At 45.5% G+C, this 17295-nt stretch overlaps 1 protein-coding gene across 1 annotated transcript; it reads right to left on the reverse strand.

Moving 5' to 3' along the window:
• Positions 1-443: 443 nt before the first annotated feature.
• Positions 444-15744, reverse strand: sesn4 (sestrin 4). Its single transcript, XM_012840745.3, has 9 exons — positions 15537-15744; positions 4163-4360; positions 3586-3768; positions 2898-3143; positions 2396-2507; positions 1979-2091; positions 1138-1304; positions 850-994; positions 444-673 (listed from the first exon to the last, which is right to left on the reverse strand). Exons 1-9 carry the CDS (start codon positions 15600-15602, stop codon positions 584-586), a joined length of 1320 nt encoding a protein of 439 aa, XP_012696199.1. The 5' UTR covers positions 15603-15744; the 3' UTR covers positions 444-583.
• Positions 15745-17295: the final 1551 nt, after the last annotated feature.

The following is a 17295-nucleotide window of genomic DNA, read 5'->3' on the forward strand; positions in this document are numbered from 1 at the left end:
GTCCTTCTCCTCTGCTTAACACACCAGCCGCAGTCATTCACAAGACAATAACAATGAAAAAGAACTCCTATTAATAATAATGAAATATAACTCATTAATAATAATATTAAGAATTGCACATTAATCGTTAAGGGCAAAGTCAATGAAAAGTAACGTTGAACACAAACAGAGATTGCTTTGCACCTTTTGAGAGTTTCACCTTTGGCAAAGAACCTTCACAGCAGTACCTTGGCACACTGGTAAACTTTGAATGACGACAGAAAAGCAAAGCTCTCTCTCTCTCTCTCTCTCTCTCTCTCTCTCTCTCTCTCTCTCTCTCTCTCTCTCTCTCTCTCTCTCTCTCTCTCTCTCTCTCTCTCTCTCTCTCTCTCTCTCTCTCTCTCTCTCTCTCTCTCTCTCTCTCTCTCTCTCTTTCTCTCTCTCTTTCTCTCTCTCTCTCTCTCTCTCTCTCTCTCTCTCTCTGCCATCCATCAATGTGTCTGTCCATCCACCCCTTGACTGGATCAGTACCACTGGTGTGCACGTGACTCTCCCTCAGTCCCACTCTCCTCCCCAGCTAGCGCTCCAGGGAGTCTGACGTCACCTAGGCGATCATGTATTGAGTTATGGCTCTGAGGGCATACAGGAGCTCAGCCTGCAGCCGAGCCTCCATCACCAACAAATTCACATGCACCTGAGGAGAGGAGAGGAGGGGAGAGGAAAAGGGAGAGGAGGGAAGAGGGAGAGAGATGAAGAAAGAGGGAGAGAGAGAAGAACAGTGTGACTGAAGGAAATGAAGACTACACAACTTCCAGAACAATCTGTATATGACGCAAACACTCCAACCCCAATCCTGCTCCGAGTGCTCACCTTCTCAGCAGGTTTCAGGGGAGCCCAGGGCAGGGGACAGAGGGGGGGTTTTGTGGCATCTGGGTAACACGCTACTGCCTTGATGTAAAGCTTCAGCCCTTTCTCCAACAGCTGATTCACTTCTCCATAGTCATAGTCATCATATCTACAGCCAGACACAGACACAAACGCAGACCTTTTGAGAATTTGCAAGCATGTCAATATCGTACAGCTCAGATTGAGGTTCCAGATGGCAGTCGTGTTAAATAGTCTGTGTGTTTGTTTGTGTGTTTGTGTGTCCTGTTGTACCTTATGCCATAGATACAGTGGATGTAATTCCAAATGGCTCTTTGGAGGTCTGGGCCGTGTGGGGAGGGTAATGCTGCCACGCTCCGGAAGCGATCATCCAGCAGGTGCCCGATGTCTGAGTAGAGCCGATTCACCAGCGAGAAACCATGGTCTTCCCACGAGTAGTCCTGCCGGAGAGAGAGAGAGGGAGAGAGAGAGGTAGAGAGGGAGAGAGGGAGGTAGAGAGGGAGAGAGGGAGAGAAAGAGAGAGAAATTTTTTTTTGATTCTCTCCTACACACACACACACACACAGCCCAACACCCACCCTTACATAAACTGTGACTTGGATAGGCAACTGAGCAGCTGGCAATTCAATATCTGGTTGCATATCTAGATTTGCATGCCAGACGTCCCTAGTCCATAGTCCATGTTTTGGCAGGCAGTGCCATTGGCCTTTTTTTTTTTTACATTATGTTTGAAAAAGCCGTTACTTGATATCGATGTCCTTGTCAATAAAAATGGTGAATATGATCCTGACCGAGTCAGCAATTCATATATGTTAGTGCGTGTGAAATCAGACCAATTCATGACCTTTCAACAACCATCTTGGCAGGGTCACCTGTATTACAAGTAACAAATGGAGGAGGGCGAAGTGAAGCACGTGTGCACAAGCATGGCATCTTTACGACCGGGGCTCAGCACAGCAGCTGACACGGTTACGAGATGTACGGCTTGGGCCTCGGACCTGTCAGGCTGTGGGAGTGTACGGCTTGGGCCTCGGACCTGTCAGGCTGTGGGGTGTATGGATGGGGCGCTGGATGGGGCGCTGGATGGGGCGCTGGACGGGGCGGCGGTTCTCACCTGCACCCGCAGTACTTCATCCTGCCGGGCAAACTCCTGGTAGCCAAACTCTGGGTCTGAGATAAAACGAGAGGGGTCTGCAGAGCAGTCCATCTCTTCGTCCTCGTCCATGTCTGATCACGGGGCGGGACAGACAGAAGGACAGGGAGACAGACGGAAGTCAGATGTTAGGGACAGTGAAAAAGCAAAGCAGTTGTGGCGACTGTGACTGGACTAGACATAAAGGTCATGTATGCAATCAGGTTGTGTCATGAACAGGGTCATTAATCAACACTTGTCACAAGCACGTTGTGTGGCAATGAGCCTTCTACAATGAAGACATTAAGTGGACAAGTCCATTTAATGAGTCATCCTGTGTCCTGGTTTTGGATTACTTATAGAGTGTAGTGTGTGTGTGTGTGTGTGTGTGTGTGTTACCTGTGTTCAGGAGTGTTTGCGAGTACAGCAGCCGCTCTCCTCTCCGCTCTTTCTCCTCCTGGGATTTCTGGATTCTCTCTCGGAGGGCCACATCACAGCTGGAGTCCAAAGACTGTGGAGAAGAGAGGTAGGCACACAAAATATAAAACCCCCAGTCCTGACACACACAATATAAAAACACCCAGTCCTGACACCACAGAGGTAGGCGCACACACAATATAAAACACCCAGTCCTGACACCACAGAGGTAGGCGCACACACAATATAAAACACCCAGTCCTGACACCATAGAGGTAGGCGCACACACAATCTAAAACCCCCAGTCCTGACACACACAATCTAAAACCCCCAGTCCTGACACACACAATCTAAAACCCCCAGTCCTGACACAACAGTGAGTTTCCAGTCCTGACACCACAGTGAGTTTCCAGTCCACTGTAGATGCCTTGAAATCCATTCATGTGGATCCTCCGGCTCCAGCCTGCCTACAAACAGGTCTTACCCGTCGCCGTGGCATCCTCTCGGAAGGCACGCTGGGCGTCAGGGGCACGGTGGTGTTGCCGTTGGCGGCGTCAGACAGGCAGTAGCCGGGGGGCGTGCCGTGGGGGATTCTGGGAGTGGGGACGGGCTCGGTGTCTGTGCCGCAGCCGAAGACGAAGCTGCAGAGGGAGTGGCAGTGTGCCAGCAGCACCACGGCCTGCACCAGCTCCGCCAGAGACCAGCACTGCTCGCCGCTCTTCAGCAAGGCCTGCAACACACACAGATGTGTGCACACACACACACACACACACACACACACACACACACACACACACACACACACACACACACACAGAGAGAGAGAGAGAGAAAACCACTGTGAGTAGTTGAGCAGTGTTGAGCAGTGTTGCTGCAGCACTAAGCTTAGTGTGAACATTGGCTATACAGGTTTGCATGGGTGGGTGTGTGTCCTTTAATGGCATTGCAATGCTGCCTGTGTGTGGAAGCATTAGTTTGACATGCGCAAGAGAACACTGCCTGTGCTTCCTGCATGTGCGAGCGCGAGGTGAGCTGTACCTGTATGTGTGAGCGCGAGGTGAGCTGTACCTGTATGTGTGAGCGTGAGGTGAGCTGTGAGCCATACCTGCATGTGTGAGCGTGAGGTGAGCTGTACCTGTATGTGTGAGCGTGAGGTGAGCTGTGAGCTGTACCTGTATGTGTGAGCGCGAGGTGAGCCAGGGCTGGTGGGCCAGCACCTTGTTGATGTGGTCGAGGTGCTGCAGACGCGGGGGCGCCGTCTCAAGGCCCTGGAGCCACAGCGGCTCCCCGCCTGCCCGCAGGAACTGTGCCGTGTGCAGGGACACCAGGTAGCTGCAGTGGTGCCGTGCTGCCGCCTATCAACACACACACACACACACACACACACACACACACACACACACACACACACACACACACACACACACACACACACACACACACACACACACACACACACACACACACACACACACACACACACACACAGAGAGAGAGAGAGAGAGATTAACAAAGTGCTGAGAACAGAGTCAGTGAAATGGGGAATGTCAAATGAGAACACTATTAGTTATGTGCTTAAGAGATCTGTGCCTATGATTTCCCACATGTGCATGTCTGATTGCTAGTCGATGCCCTGTGAGTGTGTGTGTGTGTGTGTGCGTGGGTGAGAGCGTGGGTGAGAGCGTGGGTGAGAGCGTGGGTGAGAGCGAGCGAGCGAGCGAGAGAGTGAGTGTGTGTCCATCTCCTCACCATGATGGCTATGTAGTGGCGGTACTGCAGAGGCAGAGGGCCATCCATGAAGAGGATGTAGTGCTGCGTGCGCAGGAAGCTCTCCAGGTACTGCGGGTGGGAGGCCATGTGCTGAGAAACAGAGTCCAGGCGCCCCCTGCTGGCCAGCGCCTTCATGCACAGCACTGAGGCACGCTCCTTCTCAGAGTTCACTTTCACCTGCACACACACACACACACACACACACACACACACACACACACACACACACACACACAGGGGACAGAGGGACAGAGAGGGACTGTGAGGGACATGTTACTGACAAATGAGGTGGGGATGGCAACTAAGTGCAGTGAAGGAGAAGAATTAGATTACACCCTGAGTATGCAATGCCAGGAATTTGACAACAAGATTCCAGCAAAAACCCCCTAGCGTTTAATTTATTTTTTTTGACATCACTTAGCATGGGCAATGCTTGTGCTTTCTGGGCCGTTGTTGTTTCTTTCTTTGACTGCTGTTGTTACAAATATGTTTTGTTAGGTCCCAAAATAAAGCAATATTTTTTTAACCACTGATCCTTATCATCACATTGATATCAGGAAAGAACATCATACCAATTAAGGATATTTCAATGTCACTCATTAATGCGGAAGTGGCTGAAGCTGTCAGCAAATTTGCTACGGGCCACAAAAGCTTCATTGGTCATTTGCCCATCTAACTGGGTTTCTCATTTGCATGTTTTATGCACATACATGAAAATGCATGCAGGGCAACTTTGATGGAAACACCTAATAAAACTTCAACAAATACAAATATCTGTGAATAAACCCGTTTCCATTAACCTTAGGTCACATTAAACCCTATGTTTCCACTTTAGATTTCATATTGAAATGATGAAAATGTGCATTAAAAGGTTGGATGGAAACCCAGCTTGTGAGAGCTTGGTTAAAAAATGCTGGTGGCAACACAGCAATACAGAAACAAACAAACAAACAAAACTCTGTGCTCCACACACACACACACACAAAGTGCATATTGAATGGAATGTATGTCTCTGTGTGTTTGTGTCTCTCTGTGTGTCTCTCTGTGTGTGTGTGTGTGTCTCGGTGTGTTCGTGTGTCTAGGTGTGTGTCTAGGTGTGTGTGTCTCGGTGTGTCACGGCTTACACCCTCCAGTTTTCACACCTCCTGCTGGCCAATCTGACAACATCGAAGGAGCAGCAGCTTCGAAACCGCAAGACCCTAAGCAACCACGTGCCAAACATGCCGGCCCAGGAGACACAGGGCAGTGCAGTCAGTAATCACTAGCAAACGGACCTCAAAGAGTCCCTGATACAGAGAAGGACATATGGCGGCGTGTCTGAACGAGAGTGTGTGCGTGTGTGTGTGCGTGTGAGTGAGTGTGTGCGTGTGTGTGTGTGTGCAAAGTGGTGTTTTTTCTGCCTGTGTTGGTCTGCACTGTCTCTCAGAGGATTAGAACAGATCCTGCCCCTCCTTCCGGTCTCTTTCTCTGCTGTCTGTCTGGCTAGTGTGTGAAAGCCCCAATCCCAAGACAGATTGAGATGCTTGTGTGTGTGTGTGTGTGTGTGTGTGTGTGTGTGTGTGTGTGTGGAGAGACAGAAGCAGAAATGAAGGAAACTGATCTGCTTCGCATGCGACAGTGGAGGTGTAAGACAAGGAAGACCGAAACAAATCAACAAAGGAATGAGAGCAGAGTAGTCAGGCAGACAGGGGAGTGGGGTGGAGGAGGGAAAACAATGCAAGACAAAGAGAGGCACAGGAAAGACAGAGATAGAGATAGGCTATGCTATGCTATGCTACGCTATCCCTGCATACAGGGATACATGCCTAAAAACAGCTACCAAAAGGAAGATGTGTTTGTATAAATGAATTTTCAAAAGGCATTCTAACAATGCAAACAAACATTGTGTCTACTCCAAAAACATGATGGGCAGTTGTGCTCCCAGCAGACTATGCTGGTGAAAAGTGATCAAGTAGTATTGATTAATATAGAAAGGAATAATGATCAAAGAACATGCCAAAGAAACATGATATGGTAATACACTATTAAGCCCAACATGCCTCTTACACCAAGGTTACTTACTACATATAGAGATAGGCTATTTAAACAATTGTGTAACGCAGCTCAGGTTTTGTGGGTCTTTCATGCCACTGTTGGCTACAGGGATGTGATTCTCAACACCGGTCTAGGGCTTGAGATCAAAGTCCAAAGTCTCAATCTATTCTTGGTCCTGGAAAAATATTGTTTTGGTCTCAAGCACAGACAAAAGAAGTCTTGACCTCAGATACGGAAAGAATATATGTGTTCTTGTCTGTCTCGATCCTCTCCTTAAAGTTTCTGGAACCTCCACCCTGTTATGCATGAGCGTATGCGTAATAGAGGGGGTCTCCTCATGAGACCTGCCCATGCTAAAATACTGCAGAGTTGATGTTCCTCAAATGAAACTCAATGTCAATCTGGGCTAGCACAGTCAATCTGGGCTAACACAGTCAATCTGGGCTAGCACAGTCAATCTGGGCTAGCACAGTCCTGACAACAATATCTGCGCTCAAGTGGAGGAGTATTCTGTTTGGAAACTGGGGTGATATTACTGAGGTAAAGCTAGGATGTTAAAATATAAGACTCGCAGATTATCTTATCACAACGCAATTCTCAAGCCAGTAAGTAGTTCTTTTAGGACTAAATCATGAACCAACTTTTTAAGCTTTTTGAGAGCTCAACACAGATTTAAAGCACCATGGTAATTTCTGCAGAGGCACAGTCATTTATAGAAACTCTATGTGGCTTTGTTACATTGTCCACAGCCCAACCCAACAATAAAAACCACAACTACAATCTCAACAATCTTCATGGACCCATGTAAACCTGATACACAGCAGCTGTGCCACCGTGAGTTTAGAACATCTTTTAATAGGTCAGCTTTTTAAACCCCATCTCTGAATGATTAAATCCATTTATAATCAGTAGCATACAAATATTGATGCACAACAAGAAGCACATGGCTCTAATGAAATCAGACAAGCACATGACTGTCTTGTTCATTCACGGCACAACAGAATTTAAGCAAACGATTAAAACACTAGATCTTTGGCCTTTAAATGGAGAAAATGCATTATGCTTTTAATCGAATGAATCGATTCCCTTTTACCTCATTACAAGAGTAGACCAGGCTTGGTAATATGTTAGAGGAAAATGTAGATGTAAATGTCTAAAAACATCCCACGCCAGAGTAAAATAAATAAGCAGTAACTGAACTGCAGTCCTGAAATGAGGCCCACTTGTGCAAGAGTTTCTAAGAAGCAGCGTGAAGCTTCTTGGGTTAAATAACAACTCCAGAGCCAAAATGGCTTCTTGCCTCTGGTCGCTGGTATGTGAAAGGGGAAACTGGACTGCCTCTGGCCTGGCTGGATGAGAGGGGAGTGTCGCTTATGCGCTGCGCTGCGCTGCGCTGCATCAGAGGGATCACTCGAGTGTCGCTGCGTATGAAGAGGGCTGGCTCCTGATTGAGCAACAGCGACCTTATGACCTCTCAGCAGGCCCCGCTGGTTCTTCTGCTGGAGTTAAAGTTCCCCTGGTGCCCAGTGGGGGGGGGTGTCTCTCCACTCCCCACCCCCCACCCCATGAGTTATAAATAGCCTTGGGAGACAGCTGGGAGAGCAGTTGTACAGATAAGAGAGATAAACACAGTTTCTGCTCCTGGGCCGAGAAGCAGGGATGGGTTTTTTTTTTTGTGAGTGGCTTCACACAGTCTGGCTTAAAAAACAACAACTACCTCCATCAAAGACCTCCAGCACGTCTGGCACATTCACCCCCCCCCCCCGCCCTGCCGGAGCACGCGTCCAGGGGTAAGTCATGCTGACCGGCTGACCGGCTGTGGACTTCACAGCTTCAGGCCTGACCTTTTAAGTGTCTTGAACTAAAAAAAATCTCAAAGAACAATAAATGATTTAGGTTATCGTGTCATGGCACAGCCCAGATGAATATTCACCCCCCATACAGGCTCTGGTTGGGACACGTGTATGTTTAACACACAGAGAACGCAAGGCAGAGAGAGAGGAAGGGGGTGAATAAGGACACGTGTAAACTTCCACCATGACCCACTTTACTCCTTCCAGGAACTGACCAGCAATGCTGCTCTAAGGTGTGTGTGTGTGTGTGTGTGTGTGTGTGTGTGTGTGTGTGTGTGTGTGTGTGTGTGTGTGTGTGTGTGTGTGTGTGTGTGTGTGTGCGCGCGCATCTCCCACGAGGCACAGGTGCCGTGTCACTCAAACGGTCCCACCACCTATAGTACACTCTGGCACCACATGTGCATGAAGGTAGAGGGGGGGGGGGGGTCAAGGGGTGAGTTTGAAAACTGTAACTTCTGGAACCTATGGAGTTGCCCTTCTCTCGCTCTCCCAGCCGTGCTGTCAGCAGGGCAAGGCCACGCAAACACAGGCAGATAGTGGGGGAAGAGCACACAAGTAAGTGGGCCACTGCTCAGGCATGTTTGGGCCTGTTGTTCACAGGCCTCTATGAGCAGGTGCACTATTCGTCTCAAGGCAAGCTGAAGCACTTTGCAATGGGACATGTGTAAGCACAAAGCTGCTCCTGCTGCTGCTGCTGCTGCTGCAGTCCTCCGTAGTGTGCATGCATACATGCTTTTATTCCCAGTGGTGCAGTGGCTCGCTCACTGACTCCAATGTAATGGAGGATCCTTAAAAGCCCAAAACAGGATGAGTAGCATAGGCTTAAGGCAATATTTGCAATGTGTTCCACTTCAAATAGAAATTAAATTAAAAAAAAAGCCCCTAGAAACACACCTACACCAACTGTAGGATAAGGGCATAACGTATTTCTAAATAATAAAAAAATACTTCAAGGCATATTTCACAAGGATAGCAACTTAAAACGAATGAACTGCAACTGCAAAGCAACCAACTAATTGGAGACACAAAGACGGTTTAATACCAAAGCATGAAACCATAAAAAAAAATAAAAAAAAAAAATAAAAAAAACCATACATATACACGTAGGTCTAATTAATAGCTGACATTGTATTATACTGCACCCAGCCCACAGGTTTTTACTATAGGAATAACACATAACTCCATTTTACAGTTTGGCAACTGGCTGCTGTGGTCTACTGTTCAATTAAGACTAAATACATGAACCAGTCTAGGAAAAGAAGCACTCTACACAGCCGTTCTTTAACTTTTTCATTGTGACTACTGGAGCTCGGCAAGCCCTTGGGCCCACGCCAGAGGCGCCTATGTGGGAGCGGTGCCAGACATGTCAGACTTGGCCCGAGATGCGACTGCTGTCAGGGCCAATCTATGACTGGAATCCCAGCTGACCCCGACAAGTAAAATGCTAAAGAGTGTTGGACCGATACCCATGGCTTGTTTCTGAGTGGAAAATGTCATTAAAAACAAAGTCGCCATTCTATGGGCCGGGCGCAGCTCTACAGGCAGCTGAGAAACGACAGGAGAGAAACTCACCTCAACCTTCCCATGGGGGGGGGTTTGGGATTTTAGGCGAAAGACATTTTTACACCAAGTCAACCTTATCTGCATGCAACGGTTATAAATTCACCGTTACATCTAAGCTACAGAAACACAACAAAGGGATTTAAGACCGGCAATAGAAAAGGTCATCCATTCCCACGCATCTCACACACACACACACACACACACTGATTAAATGTCAATTTTTGTGTCACTTTAGATAAAAGCATCTGGTAAATGAGTCAATGTCATTTAGTGGAATTCTTAAATGTTTTAAAGATGTTGTGATCCTACTTAGTCACCTTCAGTGGATGGTCTGCAGGGATACCCATCTATTTGGAGGGTTTCCTAGCTGGTTAGGCCATACAATGTTGAAATTTTAGCTGCTGATGACGAATAACAGGATCTTCCCAGAGAACATTTGTTTGTTTTTGGCTGTAAATGCTCCCAGAGCAGGCTTAAGGATTCCAAAACATGCATCACCTATAACAGATTTAACCTACAGCGACCTCCATCTACCATTGTGACATGGAGGACAACACTAACTACATACAGTGTGTACAGTGTCCGCTCCTTAACCCCCCCCATGGAGGACAACATTAACTACATACAGTGTGTACAGTGTCCGCTCCTTAACCCCCCCCATGGAGGACAACATTAACTACATACAGTGTGTACAGTGTCCGCTCCTTAACCCCCCCCATGGAGGACAACATTAACTACATACAGTGTGTACACGGGGGGGGGGGGGGGGGCGAACGCTGTGAGGACATGACACCATCCCACATGTGTTATGTACATTATGGGAAGAGACTGCGTGTGTAGGGGGGCGGGGGTAGATGCTAACTTTGGCGTAGCGCTTCAAACTTTGGCCTCTACAGGGAAGGTTTGGGCTGGCTGGCTGGCTGGCTGGCTGGCTGGCTGGCGGTCGCGCCTGTAAATATATCGCATATCACCGTGGGCCCGAACGCCTGCTCCCAAGCCACAGCTCTTTTGGGAATGACCCAGAAAAACATCCCACAGTAAACAGAGATAAAAACTGATGCGCACCTGCCTCCTCCTCCTCCTCCTCCCAACTCCGTGATGGCTCAACGGAGAGCGTCATGGTGACGTGTTGCCAGTCAAAGAGAACCACTGGTATCAGTAACTAGAGAATGGGAAGCATGCCCGGAACCACCGGAACATCTTTATCCACGAGATGGCTGGCCTTCGCGGAATGAGGTGGATAAAGCTAATGCAAGTCATGAGGTGGACTGGAGGTCTGCACAAACAGTCCGCTGTTCTGCTTGTTTTTGGGTTTTGGTTTTTCCATGGACACGCATACACGCAGGGGATTTAAACACGCGTACTCAATGGGGAAATCTCTCAGTGTAAAAAGGATGACAACTTTTCAATAAACTCACCAAGATTCTTGATCCTTAATGGATGACTTCTTTAGGGTTGCCATCTCTTGACTGAGGTCCAAAAGGCTCATTCAGCCAAAGCAGAAGAGCTCTTAGTCCACACAAAGGCAACCTCAACATGCCATGACATGTCCTTGCTCATGAACAATACAGAAACTTAAAACAGGAAGTCAGAGCATCAAGCAAACCCTTCCTTTGGTTGTATTGATTCATCATGTCATGTTCAACCAGCAAAAGTCCCTGGTAACCCGAGGAATCTTTCCCTTCATGATTCTTGAGAAGAAGGTTCTTGAGAAGGTTTAAACAGCCGAAGTCTAGATACAGTTTATATTTGTCCAGCCCTTTTAACATCACCTATGCCTTCATGTGTCACTCAAATGGCTATTGCAGTGTCCATTCAAAGTCAAAGAAGCGTTCAGCTAAATGCAAACCCAGTGACACCAAACTGACTGCATCTTCATGCAGAAAAAGCAAAACAGCATTTGGGTCTTTGAATACATTTGAATGAGCTGTGACCTGGTGCTTTGAATAAAAATCTCCCTGCTGCCAGCAGGCACCAACAAAAGAGGACGTTTTCTTCTCAGTGGCAGCAACACTTTGGCTCCAATGAAACCAGAGCGGTTTGCACAGGGGAACTCTGTTGAGCAGATCAGCAACACTACACTTCCAGTCCACTCTCCCTACAGGCCCACCTGGGTGAAACAACAGGTTTTGTCTTCCTCTGTGGCCAATGTTTGACTGGAATCCATTTTCTAGGCATTATCATTATAATATGTTCTGTACAAGGGGAGTTTGTGACAGTCATGTCTGAGCACAAATGTATCATGACAGTGTTTTCTTCTGTAAACAATGTCTTAATCCATGTTTCTTGTCTGAGGTTCCCAGCACAAATTAATTAGTCTGAACTGTTTATTGATCTGTGCTCAGCAAACCTGCATTGCAAGACTATGGGGTAAGTGGAGAGGCTAGGCCGAGTCCGAAAAGATGGATAAAAAAAAAAGGACGTAAGAGGGACACCTCTTTGGGCACAGGTGAATAGACAACTATTTAATGGAAGAGAAGACGGGGGGGGGGGAGAGAGGAAAATAATTTCTGTATAGTATGAGGACTTCAAGTGTGCCATATTTGTGCGCTAAAGGAGCCTAAACTGGTGGAGGACAATACAGTCATGGCAGCAAGTGAGAGGGAGAGAGGGAGAGAGGGGGAGAGGGGGAGAGAGGGAGAGAGGGAGAACTCCTGCCCCTGTGGAGCAAACAGGAGGTAGACAGAGATATTTAATCTGCATTCCTGGAGGTCCTGAAGGGGTCTGTCCTTGTCGTGCGCTTGTGTCCCATCTGCTGTTATGCACACACCCATCTCTCTCCCCCTCTCTACTGTAAGGACAGCCCACAGCCCTCTTTTTTGGCTTGGCAACCTGAAGCTAATGTGAAGAACAAAACAGCCAGCTGCAGATCACAGGGGGTGATTGGAGAGAGGGCCAGCCAGACAGATAGACATGGCTAACACAGCCTCCAGCAGCCACACATGCAGTGGCACACATACAGGCAGGATGCAGGACAAAGGAAACTTCAACTTAAAATGTGCAAAATGCCCACAAAAGTTACTGCCTACTGCAGGTTTTTTTTTTTTCTTTTCTTTTTTTTTAATAGTGACGCATGTATAGTCAGTTCTGTGGGGTTTTGTTTTGAAGATTTTATCTTATAGTAGTCTAACAAACAGTCTGCAAATAATCTGCAAATGAAGATCTTGTGAAATAGGCCTACACTGTATACTGCATAAGACCGGAATTCTCTGTCACACAGAAATCTCCTCCACAAATAACCCACTGGTCTCATAACTTATGACATTAACATGCACATCTCCCTGCTTAAATGGGAACAAAGATTCTCATCACCACCATCGAAATTCACAATTGAGCCTACAATTGAGTGTCAAGAGCCAGGTCAGCAGATAAGAATGTTTTTACCGCTTACTGTTAATCTCTGGTGGAGGAGGGGCATTTCTGCAGCAGCCCATCAAATACCTAATTGCAGGCATGGTTTTGACTGTATTCTGTATAATTCTAATCAATGACATAACATCTGAATCTGTAATGTTTTTTTTGTATCTGTAGCATTTCAATTGTAAAAACATTAAATACCACAGGATAAAGGCCTCGTCTGTTTTTTTAAACAAACTAATAAAATAGACTGCAGTATAAGGGAAAGTGGGGCTCCGAAAATGAACAACTGTACTGCAGAACAAGGACGTGCAGGTCGTTTTCCACAATGAATGAAAAAAATACATCGCACCGTTTGAAAAAAATATCATAGGGACACCTAAGATACACGAAAACACATACGCCCCGACTAACATTGCATGCATCACTGTAAACTAACTTTCATGAAATACAAAAATAACGAAGAACAGAGCGCATTCCTCCATTGTTCGAGAGACTGAGAAATGCAGTAAACAAGTTTTCCTAGACGCAACGCCCCCTACTGGTTTACCGATGAAAAACACCTTAGAGAGGAGAAAAACAACTTTGATTGGCAGTATACAACATCAGTACACAAAGACGACAAAATATCAACTTATCATGCATACAAACACGTTAAAAAATTGTTACAAACAAGAATAACAACGACAACACTGACACAGAGATTGGTCGACCACGAAACTTGGCGTTTTCAGGCATTCTTTCGACATGAAACTGGATTTTGATTGCTCTATCAATGAAATGCTAAAACAATCCAGAATGCAGACATGCAATGATCACCAAACGTGATGCTTTCTCGGCACGTCGTGCTGGAAATTCCTTATGCACAACTCGAAGGAAATGTTCTACATTTACAAAAAGATCGTGGTTGGCAAGCCAAATTGAAGACTGGGGATGAACGTGTACCAGCTTCAGACACAAATCGAAGCGAAGTGACAATAGGGATCGAAAGTAGACTACATAGAACCAAAATGCGATAGTTCCAGGATGTCATTACACACACCTTAGAGACATTTTCACTGAGGTACGAACAAACATCGTATCATTTCGCGGGGCTAATTAATAGCTTAGATTATTCAGGTAGCTATGCTAACATCATTCATTCAAAAGTGCTCCAAGTTCCTTCTGAGGTGTCAAGCGATTCGAACCTAACGTTACACTGGTACAGACAGTTTGGACTGCTGTCACTAGATTTCCATTGTAGGAAAATATTTGGCAGTTCCTAAAATAATAGAAAACATGTAAACGATGTATTTTGTTGGCTGACAAAAAAAAACGGACCACACAACACTGCATCTTCGCAATCTAGCGAGACACAAAAGAAAAGTCGTAACGTAATGGATATTTTTTCTTGATGTAAAGCGGCTATTTCCGACAGGCATAAAACAATTAACAAACAAAAACGAACGTATTAAGGACATTATGCTAGCAAGTTATGATAACGTTTCTGCAATGTTAACTAGAAGAATAACGTTAGCCCCACGGCTAAAAGTTTTAGTTTTCGCAGGATATAACGTCAGCCCAGTATGCAGAATAACCTTAACGTTACTGTCCAAGTTAGCTTTTAGGTTATCTATGTCAGATGTGGCAACTATACAAGTACCAGTAGACTAACAATTTCACATACATGACATTATAAGACAAATCATGTTCACTAATGACAACGTTAATTCCATTTGTTACAAACAACTAACAGTGCTCAATGGCGTTGAATAGAGGTGGGTGTTCTCTGCATAGCAGACTAGCCTCAACCTTACACCACAGAGCAAACTTGCTATCCTAGCAAACTATCGATAGGTTTCGTAGAGCGACCCTTTCTGAAAACTTAAAAAAAGAACTTAGCAGGTGTACATTTCAGTTTACCGTGTATAAAGAAATGACAGTGGCGTTTATTTCAATAAGCAAACTTTAAAAAGTAACGTTAGCAAGCTACCTAGTACAATCACAGGCAGTAGCCAGCTGGACCTTTCAGCTGGTCCGAACCAGCAAAGATCCTATTGTTAGCTGAGCGACGGGTAATTTAGCCATTTTGCAGCCTATCGGTTAGTCAAAAAACTTTGTTCATTAACAGTCAGCATGCTAGGCATTTAATAAAATCAACTGACTGACATTGGTCACGTACCACCATCTCGCCAAAAATGTACAAAGAGCAAGGATTAGCCTGCCAGCAGAATTTCATAAATTATATCACCAGTCATAAATGTTATTAACAAGCATTAGTTCAGATAACGTTAGCTGTGTTAACTAACATTACTGACACAAGGATTGACATAGTTAACCTAACGGTTTACCATTTTCGTTACCAACACCACTGGGGTAAATTTCGAACAAGGTAGAATATGGTAGCTAGCTGAGAGAAAGTAAATCTTTGATTCGTAGGCTTTTAACCAGCTTGTCTAATCTTCTTCTGTTTTAAGCAGTCAGTTAGAAAGCAACTTCTGAGTATGTTAACAGTCAGCAGCTGAAGTAACAGTTTTGACAAAATGTCCTTATAGCTGCATTAATACCTGATTTTGGACGCGCTGGCACTGGGTTCCGAGGCGATAATCCATTTTTTTCGTGCAGATGATCATTTTCTTCGTTGTTAGTGCATGGATACGGCTCTTCTGTCTCTATCTGTGCAGGCTTCTATCTATCAAAGCCTAGCCGTTCTACAAGTCCGGGCATTCAGAAATAACTGGGTAAGAAAATAACCTCATAGACTGACAGAACTGGAGATACTGCATCCAATCAGAGAATTGGAGAGGCGGGACGAAGGCAGTGGGAAGGTCTAAGATCTTCCCAGCCAATGAACTTTCAGAATTGGACTGCAACATGATCGAATAGAACACCAATCAGCAAAGTGGTGGAAAAGTACCTGTCAGTTAGCAGCCTTGGTGAAAGGTGCCCGGAACCCTGACGTAATCCCACTCTTTTATTGTTCATTTCTTCATATTTGTGCTGAACTTGTAACTGCAGAACAAATAAATGCACGATGAAGCTTGATGTATTGCACCTTTGCCTAATGTCATCTTAATTCACATGCACGTCTCATCAAGATTTTGATAGTGGATTTAGATGACAAAGGCACTTAGGATAAAGGCATATATGCTAGGGCTGCCGAGGAAAAGAAGGTGGACTCTCCTCCATCTAACACTGAATTCCTTATGTTGGAATTCTGTTACATAAAATGTATGTGTGGACAGGGCTTGAATGGATGAAACTCTAGGCTAGATGAAACTGTTTCAGTGTTTAATGTTCCCACATTTAAAATGAATCAGCACTGTACCTCCATTGCTACCTCAAGCTGTATTTCATGCTGTGGAGTAATGTTTCTTAATGTGTTTGTTTATTTGTACAATACATTGTAATTGTGACGTATAGAGGGGTATACAAATAACACAACCGTTTCAGAGGCTATGCATTATGCTACTGATTACCTTCTCAGCTAAACTAGAGTGCCAATGGGCTCAGTCAGGTATGTAGAAAACTTGCAGAGCAGGGAGCATTCATAAGAACCCCTATATTACTACTAATTCTACTCTCTCTCTCTCTCTCTCTCTCTCGCTCTTTTTCTCTCTCTTTTTCTCTCTCTCTCGCTCTCTCTCTTTTTCTGTCTCTCTCTCTCTGTTTGTCTGTCTATCTGTCTGTCTGTCTGTCTGTCTGTCTCTCTCTCTCTCTCTCTTCAGGTCTGTAAAATACATCCACCAGAATACAATGGGAGCAAGAAATGAGTCATGAATCATCAAATAAATCATTAAATAAAATCTCTTTCAGTGCTCTGTGAGCCATATTTACGCCTGCTGCGTCTGTGTTTTCATGGGTTTTTCATGGTAATATAGCCTACAATGGGAGCAACAATGACCAGGGCCTAAGTGTAAGATATGACGATACAGGGTATAGAACAGGTATAACATTTTAGTGGTATGGATACATACATCAAAGTGGATAAATTAGAATAACACCATATCCATGTTTCCCCTCTTCGCATTTGTTGTGCAATTTGCTAAGACAATGTTGCAATCTTAGAATCAGAATCTATATGGTGTTTTGGTTTCAGTTATTGGTAGAACTGACTCACGGACACCGGGAACTTCCTAAACAGTTTAAAGCGCTGTACTTCACCTCAGAAGAATATTATGCCACATGTGATACCCACCAGTTCCTACTAACTTGTTCCTGTTTGCTTGGACCAGTTGAGTCCTCTCACCAATAATGGATGAATACTGCCCTTGTGTGGGGCATGCTACTGCTATTCGAGCTTTATTAAATTAACCCTCATGAAAT

Source organism: Clupea harengus, chromosome 20, assembly GCF_900700415.2.
Source record: "Clupea harengus chromosome 20, Ch_v2.0.2, whole genome shotgun sequence".
In the NCBI taxonomy this organism is placed as follows: domain Eukaryota; kingdom Metazoa; phylum Chordata; class Actinopteri; order Clupeiformes; family Clupeidae; genus Clupea; species Clupea harengus.

Coding starts and splice junctions, on each gene's coding strand:
- sesn4 (XM_012840745.3), bottom strand. CDS start 15,602: ATGATCATCTGCACGAAAAAAATGGATTATCGCCTCGGAACCCAGTGC. Junction 2,092..2,395: donor GCAAACACTCCTGAACACAG/GTAACACACACA, acceptor CCCCGTGATCAG/ACATGGACGAGGACGAAGAG. Junction 1,305..1,978: donor ATGAAGTACTGCGGGTGCAG/GTGAGAACCGCC, acceptor TCTCTCCGGCAG/GACTACTCGTGGGAAGACCA.